Source organism: Rhinolophus sinicus, chromosome 18 (assembly GCF_057876585.1).
Source record: "Rhinolophus sinicus isolate RSI-liver-muscle chromosome 18, RSI-T2T, whole genome shotgun sequence".
NCBI lineage: Eukaryota > Metazoa > Chordata > Mammalia > Chiroptera > Rhinolophidae > Rhinolophus > Rhinolophus sinicus.
Window position 1 is genome coordinate 3,298,105 of NC_142518.1, and position 19,887 is coordinate 3,317,991.

Here is a 19,887-nt window from a genome sequence, read left to right on the forward strand (position 1 = left end):
AAAGCTGACAACACCAAGGGGAGAAGTACACGTTTCAGCGAGAGGAGCTGAACACTTCAGTAGCACACTTTCAACAAGGGATGGAACAAGTGGACTGAATATTACCAAGAAAACACAAGCCTTGAGTGTAAGTGCTTCCCTACTGAAACACCATACCTCCAACTAGACGTAACAGACGTGCCATGGACCGCTCCACACACGTGTTCTCGTGCACACGTGGCACATCCCGCGGGACTGACAACATGCTGGACCACAGAGCGAGTCTCCGTAAACTTACAAAGGACTGAAACCATGCCGAGTACTTCCCCACTCAACAGTTAAAGGGAATTAGAAATCAGGAGAAAATGTGGGAAATTCATAACCATGTGGAAATTAAACAACACACAGCTGCCGATTCAGCGGTCAAAGCGGAAGTCTCGAGGGGCATTAGGAGATACTTTGGGACGAATGCAAAGGGAAAGACACCGTAGGAAAACCTATGGGATGCAAAGGAAGCCGTGATGATGGGACGCTGATGGCTGTACATGCCTATAGTGAAAAAAGAATGGCGAGAGGGGAAGCAGTGATGGATGCTAGGCTGAGGGGGGGCTGTGAGGAAGGCAGGCAGGCAGCCTCCAGCAGCTGGAAAAGGCCGGGGACAGAGCCTCCCTGAGCCTCAGAGACGGAAGCGGCTCCACGGTATGACAAGCACTGCCTGCTGCCCTGCGATTTCTGACCTCAGAACTGCCACGTCACACACCTGTGCCGCCTTCAGCCACTGGGTTTGTGGCAACCTGTTACGCCGCAATGGAAACCTTGTATGATCGGAAACTTTCTCAACCATCTCTTGTGCTTTTTTCCTGGTTGTACAATGGCTCTCAAGCAGATTAAAAAAAAAAAAAAAAAAGAGAGAGAGAGAATAAATCTTTCCTGACTTTTCATGCACAAGTGCCCTAACAGGTAAAGGTGAATGGCAGCGAGGGGCAGTTTACAGAACTGTGTGTGACAAGCTCCCTGAGGCCACCCATGAGTTGGGAAAGAACCCCACAGCCTCAGTCTGCTACTGCTAGGTCCTAACCACAGACGCATACGTCTTACCAACCACTGTTTTTTGACACATCGTGACACTTCCACTTACTGAATGTCAGTAATTTAAATTCTCAGATGTATGAGATAAATAAGCCACCACAGAGTTCTAGGTGGACGGCGCTTTTCCGTTCTAGGTACGGCAGCTAAACCGTCTTAACAGTTGGTTTGCGAATGCCCCAGCCTCAATGCTGAATCCATAGCCTTCTGCCGATTGGATAAACGAAAACCAGCTGCGTTCCATGAAACGCAAGGTCTTAAGGCCGTCTTTCCCCACCAACCTCACCAGCTCCCGGGACACTGCAAACCTCCGTCCGGCGGCCGCTCCTGTCTCTCCCACTCCCACCTGTACGTTAGGTGTGTGGAATCCCTGTGAGGCCTGCTGGGATGCACGGCCTGCAGCGTATGCATTCGTGCAGACAGCGCCACAGATACTTTTAATGGAGAGCAACGCAAGCCATTCAGACGCCTGGGGAACGCGCTGAGAGGAAACCAGTGGTGCACAGGGCTCCCGGCTCAAGCACACAGGCCAGCTCGTCACGGGCAGGCTCTTTAGCTGCTGTGGGGGGTTTTGTTCACGTATTTTGCAGTGGGTGGGTGGGTGGGTGGGGGCAGAGGATTGTCGGAATCTCGACTGTGGAAAGATGACAGGAGTAAAAGTCTAGAACCTTCTGCGCTGGCCCCACTGGCTTCAGCACTCGGAGTACAGCTCTGGCCATGCTCTGTGTACACTGTTTCCCTGTGATCTGTGAGCTGTTGGTTCAGATCCCTTGATCTTCCCACAGTATCAAAACTGCTAAATCCCTGGGGGATCAGTTGCTAGGGCCGACATAACAAGGTCCCACAGACCAGGCGGCCTGCACAACACGCGTTTCTCTGTCCCATCCTGGAGGCTGGAGTCTGAGACCCAGCTGTCCCAGGGCGGGTCCCCCCCGAGGCCTCTCCCTGGGCGTGTGGACGGCCGTCTGCTCCCCGTGTCCTCACATGGCCGTCCCTCTGTGTGTGTCTGTGTCCTCATCTCCTCTTCTGATAAGGGCACAGTCCTATTGGATCAGGGCCCACCCTAGTGACCTCATGTTACCTAATTCCCGCTTTACTGACCTGTCTCCTAACACAGCCCCATCCTGAGGCCCTGGGGGGGGGGGGGGGGTGAGGGCTTCCACACCAATTTTGGGGAGATGCATTTCAATCTGTATCACTGGGGTGTAGATTGTCACCTACTCAAAGGCCACAGCAACCAATTAAAATTGTCCTCGAGTGTCTTGTTTTGCAGGGGGGGACTAAGACAATCACCCAGAAATGAGGAGGCGCACGCTTTTCCTAAAGTCCGTATGTTTACATAACATCCATGGTTCACACATCTCAGATTTGAACTACACCCAGGATTTCCGCAAAGAACGCAGAGGCACGAAGGTGGGCTCCCCGCTCCCAGGTACAGGACACCTCCCGGGTACTCAGGAGTGACGTGGGGGCACCTGGCCGTGCAGGCGGAGCCCAGCAACCCCAGTGGAGCTCACTTACCACGCCCCCACCCACCATCTGCAGGGGCTCTGAGAGCCAAGGCGTCAGAAGAGCCCCGTCCTGTTGTCAGGGGACACCTCACTGTCACTGAGCACTAGGGGAGCTGGGACGTGAGTGCGGGTGCGAGGTCTCCGCCTCTGCGACCAGGGAGAGGGGGCTCCTCAGACAGACACAAGGCTGGCTTCCCGTCCCGTCCCGTCCCGTCCGTGTCTGACTCGCGTGGGTCCACGGCCTTGGGCGTCGCTCTCAGACAAGCAGGTGAAAGACCCCAGCCCTGATCAGACGGCACGTCACAGGCCGCCCAGGAGGGCACGGACCTGGCAAGTATAGCGCACGTCTGCGGAATCCTTGTCAGGTGCAGAGAGGGCCGCAGGGAGGCGGAAGGAGCTTTGTGTGGGTAAGAAAAGCAAAACGTCCTCCCCTGGCTGGGAGGGGAACGGTGCTCCCTCCGAGACGGGCACCCTGTCATCTCCCACACATTCCCAGAGGTGTTTACGAGAGGAGAGGACGGAGCCCACTGAGGAAGTGTGCGCGTGCTGTTTGTCACTTCATTACTCGTACTCTTAAATTGAATCTGGCCTCTTGGGACAACAATACTGTAAATACACTTTTAAAGGCACACTGAAATGACTCATGTTCACGGTGATTCCAGAGGACATTACGGGACCTCAATTGGAACAGTCACGAGAACTTGACGTTCACCATTTTTATAAATGCCGTTTATTAGGCTTAGAGTGATGGCTGGCTCGTCAACAGCGTCCCGTGTGTTAATTAAGTCGAGGGAAGGGATGAGCAGGGAACAAACTACAGTAGCTGAACGAGCTACTGTAAATATGGCTGAACGGGCATGCAGACGTGCAGTGGATAAAAACCACTTGCGAACAAATACTGTTACGACCCGTTAAGAGCGGTGGCTACAGCGCAGCACATTTGTACACAGAGCGAGAGGAAGTTCAAGGCTGAGGGAACAGGTCCGTCCTAGAACCTCTAAGGTGAGCAGCTGCTACGTTTTCACAGCCCAGGTGTACGGCGGCGACCTCAGAAGGGCAGCCAGAGCCGCGGTGCCCACCCGCTCGGCAGGCGCAGGAGCAGCGGCCGTCGCATCGCCGCCTTGGGCAGACTCGGCTCCAGTGCCAAGCCGGCACCCAGACCCATTTCTGCTTTACAGTAAGAGGTGGGCAGGGACATTTGGGAATCAGACAGCTCCGTGGGTACAGGCAGGTTTTCTGAACGTGGGTCTGTGGCTCTCGCTTCTGTTTGTAACATTCTGTCTAGGGACGTGCGTTCCCATTATCCAAGGACCGCACACCTACATCCTTTCAGGCCCTTCGTTTACACGCTCGTGTTGGTGCAAATGTGTGGTGACGTGGGCACAATGCAGACTGAAGGGCTGGGCCCAAGGTGACCACTTCATGAGGAACCAAGAATGTTAGATTCTATGTTCCCAGCACGAGCCCCCACCACCTGTTTTCTGCGACTGGGAACCCTTTCTGAAGTGTAATTGAGTGTAATTGCAGCTGGACTCTGAGCTCCTGCAGGTGAAGTGACACGTTGAGCACGGTCCTCACAGGGGAACACAGGACAGAGTCCTCAGCCCTTGGCCCTTCTGCCAGACTCTGCTTTGAACATAATTAGAGACAGCGAGAACATGCGAACGCCGTGCCAGGATGTAATTAGCCTGAACCCACCATTTCCTTAACAACGGCTAACGCCACTCGAGGACCACAGGGCACACAGCGAACCCCAGGCCTGCTTCTCTGCCACGTCCCGCTCTCAGGCTGTCGGCACGGCACCGAACACGGACGGCGGCCAGAGGGAGGGCGAGCGGGCGCTCCTGGCTGCCACTCAGCTTCCTCTTCCTGCCGCGCCCTGTACTGGCTGCCCCTCCACTCAGACAGACAGGTGTCTACTGATTGGGGGTCCTCTGCTGAGAAACACAGCGCGTCTGGGCACTGCCCGGCTGCCCACACACCAACAGTGCCCAGCACTGACTCCAGTGGCAGCGGCCCCCCGCCAGGCTCCTGGTGCCTAGGTGTCCGTCACCCACCTCATCACCCCCCACACACACACACAGCACGTCAGCAGCTTCTTCTGCACCTAAGCCAGCCCCACGGATGCACCCGGCGCTCAGGATGGGCCCTCTCCTGTGGGCGGTTCCCTGGGCTGCCCGCCCACGTCCTCTTCCCGGCGCTCAAGGAAACTGGGTCAGCTGTGCAGACAAACAGATAAATGACAATGTCGTGGGACGTAAATGTCTGCTTCCCCGACGCACCGCCTGCCCCCCACTGCACCCCGACTGCAGTCCGGGGAGCGCAGCGGGGGGTCTGGCCACAGCACACACCTGTCAGCCCCCGGTGCTGTAAAAGCTTCAGCTCACGGCTGCACCAGTGCGGTCCCCTGCCCTGCACGTCTCTGTCCTCGAGAGCCCTCGTGGGCCGTCCTGTCATGCTTTCCTCACACTCCTTTTGAGCTGGCAGCTCTGTCCCCACACAAACTCTCCGCAGCAGACAGGGCTACCCACAGGCCGGCAGCACTCAGCCACGGGAACTGCCCCCGGGGGCGGCAACCTGCCCTGCTCAGAGGACCCAGGGACAACGTGACCTGGGGTTATCAGGCTGCTGTCATCCCAACAAGCTCAGCACAACTGGTCTAACGAGATGCTACCGAGATACGGCTGCCGCTTTCAGGAGGGAACCAGTCCATGGGCGGCAGCGGGCTGACCAGGGGTGACTCACATGTTTGTGTGTGACCACGACTCCCAGCGCGACAGGCGGCCGCCGCAGACAGCCGCGGGCACAGCTCGGGGTGACTGCACCTGCACCCACGCTGGTGCCCGTGGGACGTCCTCAGGGACCAGGTCACACTCACACTCTCTGCGGGACCCCAGAGCTCGGACTGCAATGTCAGCCGCATGGGCAACCCAGGCCATCCGCCGCCAGCTCTTTCTGCGCTGAGAACAGCTGAGTGGCTGTGGGACGGGGCATGGGGCGGCCCCTGTCACTGGCCGGGAGGTGGTCGCGTCACCTCAGCGGCAGGTGGGCACTGGCGGCCATGACGAGGTGCTGTCAGCCTGCTGGCGGTAAGGCACACGGTGCAGGGACAAGGCCCCCAAGAGCGCTGAGCACACAGGAGGGGCTGTGGTAACTCCCGTCGCTGTCAGCTGCGGACACAGACTGAAAGCAGGCGGAACGGCACGGACACGGCTGTGCAGTGTTTAGAACCGAGGAAGGCCCTGGAAAGTCCGGGAGGGGACAGGGAGAGGAACAGAAGGCGCCTGCTGCTTCAGCGCTGCCCTGGGCCTCTCGGGGAGGGCGGGCCGGAGCCCTGGGAGGTGTCGACGAAGCTCAGGGGACAGGGGACAGAGCGCAGCACATGCAGAGCCTTCAGAGCAAGAGCACAGCTGGACGCTGAGTGAGAGACAGAAGGGGGCCACGGCCAAGTGGCGGGGCCCCCACATAGAACAGGAGGGGAGGCCAAAAGGAGAGAATAGGAATGGACGCTCGGTGCAGCCAATGACAGAGTCCCAAGGACACAGTGGGGGAGGGGCAAGCGATGCAGAAAGTCCTAGAACCCTAAGAAGAGTGCTACTGCATCTGGCAGGGGGAAGTCACTGCTGCCTTGTCTGTGAGCTGTCGTGTGGCAGGCGGCTTGTGGGGAGCGCAGACAGGGCGATGAGGGAGCGGGGGCATGTCACCTGCCTTTTGCAGAAGCGTGGCTCTCGGCGGGGACAGAGACACTTGTACAAGGGTGAGGCACTGCTTCTGTCCCTGTTAGAGCCGAGGTGAGCTTGGCGCTGAGGTGAGGAGCAAACGGGCAGCAGCAGCTGACAGCCAGCAGGAAAGGAGCGAGCACTCATCCGTGGGGCAGGCGGGCCCTGGAGCCCAGGCGAGGGGACGCCTCAGCGGGAACAGGAGGACCGTTTCAATCCCACGGGACAGAAGACACGATGGCTGCAGCTCCCTGTAAACGAACCCCACGCTAGGGTCCTGATGAAGACGAGTCTTAACGTACACCCTCAAATTCAGGACCGCGACTCTAGCCCCAGACCCCTGGGTAGAAACGAAACGCAGCTGCACTGCGTTTATTCTTCAGGATTAGAGGTGCAATTAGAGGAAAATGTGAAGTCCTCCAGGCCACTTCACAGAAGTGACATCCGCTCACTAAGTGGAGGTATCACTTCACTTGATCTAATAATAAACACTAATGCTATACAGAAGGGCTGCATAATCTACTCGGATGATGAAATCTCTTTTGCAAAACCACGTGAAACAGTGCAAAAGGACCTTGTATGGCGTATCACCTCGGTCTTTCATCTGACTGTCTTGCCAAAGCCAAGGGGAGAAAAGGTTCTTGAGCAGAAATGTCCAAGTGCTGCAATCATTCCGTTTCCATAAAAATTCTCGTGAGATGCCCTGAGGGCACTTTAAACCACAGGTTTAAACCACAGGTGTCTGCACCATAAAGCCAAGCCGCCCCTCCCACTGCAGAAGAATTAAGTGAAGGTTTTAACCTATCAAATGCTGTACGTAGTACTCACTGGTATTGACGTACACCTGACTGTAGGAACTGAATTTTAAAATGCAATCCATCCTGGTAGGACACTGCTGTACCTTCCAGCTGCAGGCTGTGTACACAGTCGCTTTTCCAACATCTCATCCCGAGGTCTGACAGGTCACCTGGGCATGTACCATGTAATGAGCACTTTTCGGAGGATGTTTCCTGGGGGTGTTACTTCCCTCGCTCTTTAACGCTACATTAAGTCTCCATCTACCCATGAAAAATGACAGAGCACAGCTGATACTTAAATTATAGTCGTGAAAAAGTCTCAAAGTAAACAGGCAATAATCAGAAAGGCGAAAAGGACCAAAACTGCGCAACACACAGCTTTTCGAAGGGAAGAAGGTCAGAGCCAAGTAAGAACTGGGTTCACGAGAAAGCATGATGGCGGCTCCCCCATGACTATCCCGTGTGTGTGGCCACGACGCCAGATAAAAGCAGACTGTGAGGCAGAGGAGCCAGGGCAAAGCGAGCACAGCACTGCGTCCGTGAGCTGCCAGGAGTCCCCTGAATACATTAGCCACGTGGCCTGCTAGACGCACCTCCTGCATATCTGCAGAGCTGTGCAACTGACATGTCACTCCCTTCTCACTCATTCTAGAAACGGGAGCAGCGGGGGTGGATGACGGACCACTAACCGGTTACAGGAAGGGGCGTAAGACTGACCGAGTTCAGGTCGACCAGAAAGCAGCAGCAAAGAGGGCTGAGCTGACCCGTTAGCCACGTGGGTCCGTAACCGGATGGCTCGCTTACTGCTGAGGAATTTCCCAGACCCCACCAGATCTTTCTGGACCCCTCATGTGAACAGAGGTGTGCTACACGCCTAGGGGTGATGCCGCATTCCACACACCTTTCCAGCTTCCGTACACAACACTCCTGGATTCCAGGACAGTGGGAAAGCCGAAGCCAGGCGCCCCGGGCCCCTGCAGTGTGGGGGCTCTGCTCAGCCCAAGGGCCTCACACCGACCTCCTTTATAAACGTGGAAGGAACCAAAGATCACGAGCAAGGTGAACCAAATCCCACGTGTGTGCTGTTAGCTCCCTGGGCAGACGGAAGGGGAAAGACCACCACTGCCCCTGCCGCACAACCAGAAACAGACCACAGGGCACATAGCCAAAGTGGGCGGTCGCCCAACTGAACAACTCGGAAGGACTGTCTCCCTCCAACAGGGCTCTCTGCGTAAGGAGCGTCCCCAGGGAACCTTTATGCTGCTCTGCCTTCCCGAGAACGTGCCAAGGCTCTGTGCCAATGGACGGATTCAATCACATCAAGCGATAAAACCAGTGGACCCCGAAAAGCCCATCATCTCCACGTTTAAACGTCATACGGTACGTCTTCCACAGAGTCAAACGACAAAGCATGTTGTTCTTCCAAAAATTAATCCAGGGCACGCACTAATATTATCTAAGGAGATGCTATTTCTGTCATCAGCAGCTCTACGGATGTTTCAGGGTCTACAGAAATGAGCCGAGGTGAGGTGAGCAGGGCAGCGTGAGACGGCATTCTGACCGGAGTGGACATGACTTTGAACTGGGTCAGTCAACCAGTGGCCTGCTGGGCTCAGAGGGCCCGAGCGTCCATGTCCCTGCAGGAGTTTACAGGGAGGGTACCCTGGGCCCCAAACAGGCTTCCAAACTCTCAAGTGCAGTATTTGGCAAAGAAGAAGGCATGGGAGTGTGAGTGGGCAGAGAACAGGCCTTCTACTCGGTGACGTAGAGGCCACGTGTCACCCATTAAAATCCTGCCATCCGTGTGCATTGATGGAGACGTGGTAAACTGTAATCAACACTTCAAATATTACTCCCCTCACACAGCTAGCTACCTTATTTTCTGTGCATTTTTAAAAGAGGTTTAAACATAAGCTTATTTTGCTTGGCTGACTTTTTTAAGGATTCTAAATAATGGCTGTGTCAGATCCCTAGAAAACACATTTTACAGATACCAAAATCCCTGATTCTGAATATTCTTGATAGCCACCCTCTGTCTGGCCCCGTTACCAAGAGCAGACATCACAGGTTGCGTGCTCAGCTCTGGACCCAGGCTGCCCAGTGTGGTAGCCACCGGTAAAAGGTGGCTAGTCTGAGCTGAGAAGTGCACTGACTGTAAGACACACATTTCAAAGACAAGGCACCAACAATGAATGTAAAATATCTCCATGACTTTTTATACTGAGTCTGTGCTGAATAACAATATTTGGGATGTGAGGCTAGAAAGAAAGGTACCGTGCAGGTTCATTCCTTCTGTATCCCTTTGCTTCTTTCAAGGTTGCTACTAGAAAATGTCACGGGTCCTGTTTCTACTAGTGCCGCCTTAGATAACACAGTCTTTTAAAGAGCATGGGCCCACCCCTCGTGCTCCGAATTTCAGTTACTTACGAACTAGATAACTTCTCCACCCAGGGGCTGAGATACAGTTTAATAAGCGCCGTCTTTCTACTTCCTTCAAAACTTTTCCCTGGTTCACAAATAACCTCAGTCCCTTTTTCTTCCTCTCAGTGACCTCTGAGAGCCACAATTAGTACCTAAATCACAGCCGATTGTTACCTTGTGCCAACAAAGACAGAATCCAAAAGTGTCTCTTCTGTTTGAAGGGACAGCTAACACCACCATGCATGTCAACACCACTGGACAGCTCCCAGTTCTTGCCATCATTGCTGCAGAAATCTCCGTCCCTGTACTTCCTCATCCCCTCTGCTTAAAGCAGCTTCACCTGTACTGGGGGAATTTCTCACGCAAGTACCTGTTTTCAATTTCACTTCCCTGAGATGGGGTATCATGTATAGCACGTCGGGGGCAACCATAACAGAACTTCCCGTGGCAATGCATTCAAAATTTGGAAGAACAGACCTACTGCAAAATAACTCACTATAAACTGATGCTCTATCTCCATGCCAAGAAACAGATGTAGTTAAGAATTAGAGCAGGCGTAACTGGGTAGATTAAATGAGACAAACAACCACATTCTAGAATGTAGCCTCATTAAAGCAAAACAAAAACAAAAACCAAAAAAATCAAACAAAGGTGAATTTCTGACAAAGTCTTCTGCAAGAACAAGGGCAGGAAAGGAGAAAAAGGGCAGGAAGGGGGGAGGGGCACAGGGCTAGGTCTTATCTTGCCCAATGTTACTAATTCTTGGTTTTCTGGCCAGTTCAGAGGCGTGGGTAACAGCGTCAAGTGCTAAACCATTAAACCTGCCGTTAACTATCAGAGAGGAGACCTGGGCTGGGCACCACCTGTGCAGGTACTGCCCCATAAGCCACATTCGTCCCTTCAGGGAATGGCTCTGTGTGGAATCCAGAGTCCAGAGGAAGCATCAAGCTCATTTAGACGCTTAATAAATTTAATTTTAATGAGACATCTCGGTTTGCATTAAAATTCATGAGACTCTCCCAACAGGATCTCTGGACCTTTTATTAGCGGGAAGGAGTTTGACAATTTAACTTCTTGACCACCTGAGCAGGAAAATTCATGTCTACAAACTATACTTATGAATCCCAGAAGCTTTCTGAAAGTGAGTCACGTCAGATTTCGTGGCTGCATACACTAGTTCTCTCCAATTACTGATCCTATGGGGATTTTTTTTTTTCCTGAGGAAGTCATCTGTTTATCTCTCTGGGTTCATAAACAAAGACACGTTTTTATTGTGTTTGCCTTTAAAAAAATAAATCAGCTCATCGCTACTGAATCACCCAGCAGTAAGTTCAGCGGGGGACAAGGTCACACTGGGCCTGTAGGATGAGCACATCATTTATATTTAGAATCAAATGGATGTGCAATCATCTCAGCTCTGCTGCTTAGCAGCGGTGCGACCTCAGGCAAGGAGCTTCCTCTGAGTTGCAGTGTTTCTGTGTTTCATTCAGGAGCGCAAACATTTTCCCTGCACCTTGCACGGTGTTTTAGGAGACGATTCCATAGGCTGTGAGGTCGGGCGTTGGGGAACCCCCAGCACAGGTGTCTCTGCAGGTACCAATTGAGCGTTTCCTTCTTTGAACTTGTGTTTGAAGTCACCTTAGCTGGTGGACGAACTTCGGGCCCATCCCCCAAAAGGTATGGGGCTGTTCAATGCACAGACGAGGACAGGACAGTCCCTCAAAGCCACGACACAGCGCGTGCGTCCCACACTTTCGGGCACCCGGGTGACAACGCAGACGGTGCGCGGGCAGGTGCGGGCCGGAGCCCGGGCTCTCGCTGCCGGGCGGCGCCCAGGTGATGCCGAAGGTCGCCCGGGCGCCCCGGCCAGCAGGCCCCCGGCAGGGCGGCCCCACCCCCGCAGCGCACACATGTGGGGCTGGACGGCGTGGTGCTGTGGGGCGGTCCGTGCATGCGGGAGGCTCGGCAGCAGCCCTGGCCTCCACCCCCTGCGTGACAGCAACTCCCCCCGCCAGCGAGGACACTGCAGAGCCCGCAGCCCTGCCCGGCTGTGCCCAGAGCGGCGGGCGCAGGACCGCGGACGCCCCGAGGGATGCCACGGGCCCGGCGCGTGCGGCAGCGCGACGCCCGCCACACCTGCAGCCGCGGGGCGCGCCGCCGGGGGTCCTAGGCCGCAGCCGCCGACCGACGCGCCCTCCCGCCCGCGCGGGGGCCCCCACGCACTCCGCCCCACGCGCGGCGCGGCCACCGGAAGTAGGTGCCCCGAGCCGGGTCACGCCGCAGCCCCGCGCGCGGCCGGCCGGACGCGGCCCCGCAGCCCCCGCCGCCCCGCAGCCCGCCCGGGGGTCCCGGGCACGACCCCACGGCGCTGACAGCCCGCGCTCCCTACGCGCACGCTCCCCGGACGCCCCACGCGGGACGCGGACGCAGGTACCCACCCAGGAGGAGGCCGTCCATGTCAAAGAGCAGGTGGGTGACCGGCCGCAGCTGGGGAATGGGCGCCGCCATTGTGCCGCCGTCCGGGCCAGGTGGGGGCGGGGAGGAGGCGCGCGCGCCCGCAGGTCGCCCCGGCCTGCGCACGCGCACTCCGGGCCTCCCGCGCCTCCCTGGGCGCTCTGCGCACGCGCAGCCCCGGGCCTCCTCGCGCCCGCGCTCGGAGCCGACGCAGCGCCCGCGCGCTTTGAGCCTCCGTGCGCGCGCCAAGCCACTCTACGCATGCGCGTCCCGGGCCCTTCGCAAAATCGCGCGCCTCGGGCTCTTTCGAGTGCGCGCCCTGAGCGGGTCCCGCTTGTGCGCACGTGTGCGCCTGGGCTTGCAGCCTCTCGGGGTCTGAGTTTGCACGCATCCCCCCTCTTGGGGCTGCTCGCTCGTGGGTCGTGAAAGCATTCACGAGTCAGGTAGACATATGCAAGGAGCATTTGTGAAAGGAAGAGGAAGGTCGGCTGGGCAGCGCCCACTGCAAACTTCTGCAGAGTCTGGACTCCAGTTTTATGTTTTCTAAGCAGAATGTCAGTTGCTTTGCCCCGTGGTGGGGTTTTGCTGTTGAGTTTGGCTGCGTCCCTTGGCGCGCGGGAGGCAAGTGGTTAAACTGCTTATCAGCACCTTTGCCTGCGTTATGCAGATTGAGGTTGGAGCCTGGAGTGCTTTCCATGCAGATGCAAAACGCTCTCCCAGGTCCCGGGGCCTGGAAGGCCAAAGTAAATAAAACCATTGAAACTGCACAGTAGTGAACGGAGAAGGCAGGGGAATCCTTAACCTTTGGTGGAAACGCAGCGAAGAAGGAAAAGAAAAGCTTTCAAAAAGTCCGAAGCTAAATTACACTCGTTTAATCAAATGCCACCAGAGCTCCAAGTCTCAAAATAGAAGATTTGGTGCCTCCTTTGCAAACCCTCTGTCTCAACACACCGCCGCTCCCTTTGAAGTGGGAATATTTATTTTCCTGGGAGCCCCCAAACGATGGAGGTGATGTTGGCTCTGCCGGCAGTTGCTGGGTGTGGGTCAGGAGCCTGTCTTGTGACGCCGAAGAATGGACACACGGCCAGGGAGAGGCAAAAAGTTTTAAAAAGAGGATAGTTTATTACAGGCAGGAGAAGAGGGTGCAGCTCCCGAGCGGGAGGGGGTCCCAAATGGAGGTGCCCAGTGACTGAGGGAAAAGCTCTTACTTTTATACCTTCCCTTGCCTGCTTGGGGAACGGGGCTGGAGACTTCTAATTGAATTCATCTACCAGGTTTGTCCTGTTTGCTCATCCTGAAGGGATTAATGAACCAACCCATTCCTATCTATCAGATCTGCTCCTTTGTCCGGCAAGAAGGGATTTGAGATTATCTATTCACCTCTAAGCATATTCTCCTGTCGCTGTCTTGGAGTGAAGGAGACTTTCCAGGGCCTGGAGTTTCAGGATGTGGCTGCTTTTTTGTTTATTCCACCAGGGACCCCCCCACACACACACACACCCCACCCCCCCACCCCCCGTCTCCCTAACCAACATACTAACTAACTATCCTGTCTCACCTTCACACGTGTAAATGCGGGGGGATGCTTGGGGCCCCACACAGCTGAATTCCCAGTCTGGGGGCAAATGCATAGCGCTCATTTGGAGAGGGGATGCTAGGAGTTAGGAGGGAATGCCGAGAGGGACAGACAGAACTAGAGGCTGTTGGGGGAGGGGTGCAGAGATACTCAGGTTGGAGTCACTGCAAACCACCAGGTGACTATGGCTTTAGTCACAGGGGGCCCCGGGTGGGTGGCTTTGTCTGACCCCGGGGGATCCCTGCAGGGGCAAGCAGATCTGAATGCCTCCTTGCCTGCCTCTACCTAGTGTGGCAGTGTCTGGCCTCCTAGCAACCTGTGCCCACCCCCCAAGCCAGAATGCGATAGGAAAAGCACGTAATGCAGAGTCTAAAAATGTCCTGAAGTCATTATCTTCTTCTGTCTCCTCTATGTTGCGTTGCTTTGAGTTTTCTTCCTTTTGCAACCTCTCTGAATGCAATGTGAAAACGCATTTTTCCCCCACTCGCAAAAAACACAGTTTTGTCCCTTTTACTGTTCAGTATTAGCTGACATGGAAACTGGAGGCCAAAGGAGTCCAGGGCTCCTGCAGCCTGTGCCGCTCAGCCAATAGACACAGGAGTTGGGTCATAGAATCAGCGTTTACTGTCAGCACCGGTGGTCTGAGAAGGCGGCGGGTTAACACCTCCCAAACCTGCCTTCCCATTCTCAGACCAGCCTGGGATGTTTAAGGGATAAGCTGGGCGTTCCTCCAGAGGCTGCGTGATGGTTCCGGGGGTCTGCATGGAGGCTTCCTTCTGGCGATGTGGCTCCAATGTGGTCATCAACCCAGGAGCAGTGATGACAGTAACCTGGCAAGAATGCTAGGCCATAAAGATTGTGATCGGCAAGCACAGGGGGCTTTGGGACTTGAAAGCAAGTATAAGTTTCAGGGTAATTATCTAAAGCAGGGAACTGGGACAGGGGACAGACATCCTAAGCTCAGGAACTGCAACAGGGGACATTCCAAGCCCAAACCGCAGGGAGGGGGTTGATCAATTGTCAAGCTCTAGGGCAGGGAGAGGCGAGGTCTGTTTTGTGGGGGTCCCAACCGGGCCCTGTTTCAACGTTGCCTATGCACGTTTCAGCATCAGGATAGGACCTTTGAAGAAGCAGAAATAAATTTGCGGAGACGTTAAAATGTGAGGGTGTGTTTTCTGGTGACGTGAATTGTTCATTGGGCAAGTTTGGATTCCACAAGTTTATCACCGATAGTGAGTAGTGAACTTCCCTGCCTCACTTTCCTGGTGTGGAAGATCGGGTATTAAATGAAAGGAGGCAGGTCAAGCTCTTTGTACGAATAAATACTGATACAGGAGAGTTAGCGTGTCCCAAGGTAGACAGGGAGGTCTCTGGTGGAACAAACAAGACAGCCATATCCTAAAACTTCAGGTTTTAAAATCACTCCTTCGCTCCAGGACATAATGTAACAAGGCCTTGAGGTTAATCATAAAATTCCTTTTGGCCTGAAAAATGGAGCAGAGCTAATAGATAAGAGTGGCTTACTTTGTTAATTCCTTTAGGATGGGCAAGCAGAACAAACCTGGTAGACGAATTTCATTAGAAGGCACCAGTTCCCTTCTTCAAACAAGTTCTAGTCTTCAAACAGCTCCCCTTCCCCAAGCAGGCAAGGGAAGGGATAAAAGTAAGAGCTTTTGCCTCAGTCAGGGTGCACCCCCCATTCGGGACCCCCTCCCGCTCGGGAGCTGCAACCTCTTCTTCTGCCTCTAATAAACTATCCTCTTTTTAAAACTTTTTGCCTCTTCCTGGTCCGTGTTTCCATTCTTCGGCGTCACGAGACACTGTCCCGGCCCACACCCAGAAACTGCCGGCAGATCCAACATCACCTCCATCCCTTGGAGAAGGCAATTCATCAAGCAGTTACTGAGGGCGTTACCACCCATATGTGCTAGGCTGCTGTAACAAATGTCAATGAAAAAAATCCAGCCTAAGAGAAAGCTTGTAAGAGTTTATTGGAGCCAAACTAATGACAATTGCCGGGAAGCAAAGTCTCAGTGGATTGAGAAAATACTCCGGAAAATGGTCATTTTGCAACTTATTTTATACATTAGAATCAAAGGAGGAAGGTTACATGAAATCCGTTGGTTGTAGATTAAGGGGGTGGGAGAAAGCAAAGCGGGGGGTGAAGGGGTATCGCTGGGATTGGATGAAAGTAAATTGGAGAGACAGGTACTTCTTTCACATTGGTGGGTACAGGATAGTTAATAGTATTTTACAGCACATAGAGATGGTATTTGGGGACCAAGATAACAATGAGACATTATGTGGTTTCTTGCTATGGTGTGGTGGGTTGTGCCCCCTGGATGGTCTGAAAAAAGAGATTACTCTGACATTCTAAGGGCCTGTTATCTTAGATGCAAAAGGACAACAGACAAGGTCACTTAAGGTAAAAACTGACCTTTGTCAAGGAAGCTACAGGTCAAGGATGTGATTCCCGCCCTGGCCCGCCTTAGTTAGGAATTTTTATGTTCACGCCATCCTATGTGGTTATTTTCAGTCTCCTGAGCTTGTCAGGTTTAACCTGTGGCCCCTTTTCCGTCCACAAAAAGGACCATAAACTGGTGGCCTAAACAAGAGAAATGTACAGCCCCGCGGTTCTGGCAGCCAGAACACTGAGACCCAGCCGTCTCCTCCCTCCATCTCCACACGGCCTTCTCTCTGTTCCTCTATTTCTGTGTCCTAATTTCCCTTTGTGTAAGGGCGCCAGTCATACCAGATTGCCACCCGTCCTTCCTAACGACCACATTTTAACTCGATTACCTATGTCCAGACCCTCCTTATCTTCACAGAAGGTCACATCCTGAGGTGCCGGGATTAAGGAAAGGACAGCAACATATGTAGTATTAGGTTGGTGCAAAAGCAATTGCAGTGTAAAAGGTTAAAAACTGCAAAAACCGCAGTTGCCTCCGCAGCAACCTAATAGTTGGGGGGGACACAATGCATCACAGATTCAGTCCACGAACGTGGGGGGGACACCTGCTGGATGGAGCCTTTGGAATTCTTGCTCCCCGTTTCTTTCCGTGAGAAACCATTGGCTATACCAACCAGAGAGTTATCTTTCTTTCCCACTGTAATGTTACATTTCTGTTGATTCCGTCGATAAATGGGAAAAGCGCCAGGACGAAGAATCTGAAGTTGCAGCGACAGTGTGGGAGCTTATATTATAGTTGGTCTCTGTGTCACATGTAGGTGAAGCCTTAGGGAGCTGCCTGGGTTTGGAAGCCGCCTGGAGATTGGTTGATAAACTAAGCAAGCACGTAGACAGACGCAGGGGATGAACATGTGAGAGGTTCTGGGACAGAGACCCTTGGAGAGGACCCCTGCCCCCCTGCATCCCCACCGCCCGCCCTGTTTCAGTCACTGTGCAGCTCCAGGCATGGCCCTGGTCAGAGAACCTGGCTTGTTCAGTTACAGGAACCAGGCTGCTGGCAGGGCACCTCCCCTTCACTGGCAAAGCCTCCTGGCAGTCGAGGAAGAGCTGCATTGGGGAACCTGGTGTGCCTCTGCTCCCCAAAGATGAGAACACACACTGTACCTCACTTCTAAGTCATTTTCCACACTCTTCAGAAACGTGTCTGCCATAGGAATGACGGCAGGCCTACACGTGAGAACACAAACCTGAGTGCTGTCATGCTTCTGTGCCATCAGCTAGACTGGAAAACCATGCGAATAATGTGTGTCTTTTCCGGTGGGTCCTGTGTAAGTTACTGGATGCTCCTTAGCTTTTCGTAATTCATTTGACAGTCAACGATGGGCAGCTACGAAGAGAGAGGAGGATGGGTTTTTTTTCCGTGAGTTACAATTTAGTTTTGCAAAATTGTGTTTCCCCCTCCCCCACCCCCAAACAGACGATAGCTTGCTTTTCCTGACAACTTTAAATGTAACAGAGAAGATCCAGTCACCTGTAGTCCAGGGGTGTCAGCAGCCTGTTAACCACTGATGGGACAAATAGAAAAGGTTGATTCTTTCTTACACAATGTATCGATGGAAACGTGCCATTGACTGTCAGACAAAAACATGCCTAGGCACAGACATAGACGCCGCCTATAGATAGAGTGCACTCTCTCTACAGTCTGAGCTGATTTCAGCTCTCTCATTTTGCTGCCTGGCTTCTTCCATCTGTGTGTTTGCTTTATATGTTGCATTTGGAAAGCTGCTTCAGATCGGGTTACTTTTGGAACCAGTCCCAGCCCTGCAGCTCAGCTCAGAGGCCCTGATCTCCTTTCTTCCCCCCCTCCCTCCCGCCCTCCTGTTCTCCCTCTCTGTCTTCCTTTCTTCTTTCCCTGTTAATGTTTTGGGTCTGGCTAAATCCTCTGGCATAGCCCCCTCCCTCCAGGACCCGTCAGGGGCAGTCCTGCGCCCATGGCAGATGTCCCTGGAGACCTTGCTGTCCTGCGTCTCTTCTGTCTTTCCCCAAAGTGGCAAGCAGGGGTACCCGGGGCCAGCCACCCACAGATATCTGCTTGGCCTCACTTGGCCCAGCACTGTTTTTAAGCCGCGTCTCTCCCAAGTGCTGCTAATAAGACCTCTAGCCCAGGGTAGTAGCCCTGATGCCGTGGGGACTCATACACAAGCTGCCCAGGGCCCCACTCCCCCCCACCCCGAAGCAGTCATTCAGGCCAGGTGTTGAGAGTCCAGTATACAGAGTGATGAGTCATCTGTGGTTAAAACTGGCTTTTTGTTTCCTAACAAGCTCAGTGACAGCCAGACCGGATCACTTGCTTCACTCTCTCCCAGACCTGCAAACCTGCCTTGTAATTAATCTTATTATATAAAGGAGGAAATAGAGCTTGGGAGAAACACAGTACATTGCCCCGGGTGACACACCTGAGAAGGAAGAGGGCGGTGACACTGGTAACCTGGGCTGGCATCCTCTAAAAGAACCAACAAGCAGAGGTGTCTGTGCATTCGTCTTTATGTGTTTGAAACTCCTTACGCTGTATATAACTAATGAAAACCAAAACCCTAATACATAACCAATGTGAAGGTCAACAACACTTACGGTTGTACCAAAAAAAAAAAAAAGGAACAGGAAAAAAATTATGCAGACCATCAGCAAAAAAAAAAAAAAAACCAAACAAAAGAAAAAAAAATGGTAAGAAAAAAGGGCGTTGTGAAAACTAAACAAGAAGATACAATTTTTTTCTGCTGCAGTTTGGATGTCAGGAATGCCCAGTGCCGTAATGGCAGCAACAGTTTGGGACAGTGACGTTCTTTATTCCAGCAGCTCCTATCCAGTCCAGGAGACTCAGGCTTTCTCCTTTGTTCAGCAGCAGCCCTGTATTGCCTGTAGAGCAGATAGCAAGTGGAAGTGAAAGCCAGCTGCTGGCCTCCTCCTCGTCCTCCCCAAGGTAACACCGTGGCAGAAAAGGGTGTGCCTGGCCTCCCGCCTCATTCCACAACCAGGTGTGTTCACAGGCCACTGGAGACTACTCAAACCCACCTTCCTGTGGTCACAGGTGCTCCTTTCATTTGTATTTTTAACACAACATTTCCCAAATGTGTCATGCACATTGTTTAACGAGAAAGTACTGTCTGTTAACTTCCCATCAGGTTGGTCTCTCTAAACACACTTCCAGAAATGCCAGACGAATGCTCTGAGCAGGCTCCACTGGGAGTCTGCAGTCCTGCTTACCCAGCGAGCCCGGGTGGAGTCTGAGCCAGGAATTGTGATTCCCAGTGTGTGAAGACTACAGAGCAAACTTACGTAGGAAACAGCGCAGAATGAGAACCTTAAGCAGCCTTCCTAGTCTCAGGAGGAACGGCGCTTGTGTGTCTATATGCATATCCAGAGAGACACAGACACCCAAAGAGATGGTATGGAAACTATTTCTGTGCGTGATTTTTAAGAAACTTGAGGAAGTGCCTTTATATAAAATGCAGTATATCCAACTTACAATATTACCTGTGTGCAACTGTGTATGTAATCGCATGGGTCTGAGGTTACGGGAAGTAGATGGATCGAACAGGTACTTTGATAAATGTAATCTGTTTTTTGGGGGGCACATTTCAATTGGATGTATTTGTTGCCTGCCATTATATTAAGGTACAAAAGTCACATTTAAGTAGCATATACCGGGGGTGCCAAAAAAAATGTCTACAAGTGGACACTTTGGTCAACGTGGCTCAAGCAGTAGTTCGCCGTCATCAGAAGTGTCTGGACACTGATGGGAACCACTTTGAGCACCTCTTGTCATTGCAGAAGTCACACATGACTTGGATTCCTCTTTTGTTATCAGTATGTATTGAGTATTACAATTTTAATACACTTTTTTCCTTTCTTAAAATGTGTGTACATTTTTTTG

At 53.2% G+C, this 19,887-nt stretch overlaps 2 protein-coding genes across 12 annotated transcripts in view; one reads left to right on the plus strand and one right to left on the minus strand.

Annotated features, from left to right (window-relative positions):
• The window catches only part of PUDP (pseudouridine 5'-phosphatase), a 495,490-nt gene extending 483,381 nt beyond the window's left edge, over positions 1-12,109 (minus strand). For all 8 annotated transcript variants that reach the window (XR_012493489.2, XR_012493490.2, XR_012493488.2 and 5 more), the window contains exon 1: positions 11,952-12,109. Coding sequence is in view for 5 of the 8 variants with exons in the window: in XM_088794802.1 (XP_088650928.1) it covers positions 11,952-12,021 (70 nt within the window). In the remaining 3 variants the exon portion in view is untranslated. The remainder of the gene's footprint in view (positions 1-11,951) is intronic.
• The window catches only part of STS (steroid sulfatase), a 142,509-nt gene continuing 133,590 nt past the window's right edge, over positions 10,969-19,887 (plus strand). Inside the window, exon 1 of one of the 4 annotated variants that reach the window (XM_088794801.1) lies at positions 10,969-11,094. Coding sequence is in view for 1 of the 4 variants with exons in the window: in XM_074324090.2 (XP_074180191.2) it covers positions 11,969-11,982 (14 nt within the window). In the remaining 3 variants the exon portion in view is untranslated. Of the gene's footprint in view, positions 11,095-11,283; positions 11,983-19,887 lie in introns of those variants that run through there. The other 3 variants (XM_074324090.2, XM_074324091.2, XM_074324093.2) reach the window with 3 other exon arrangements.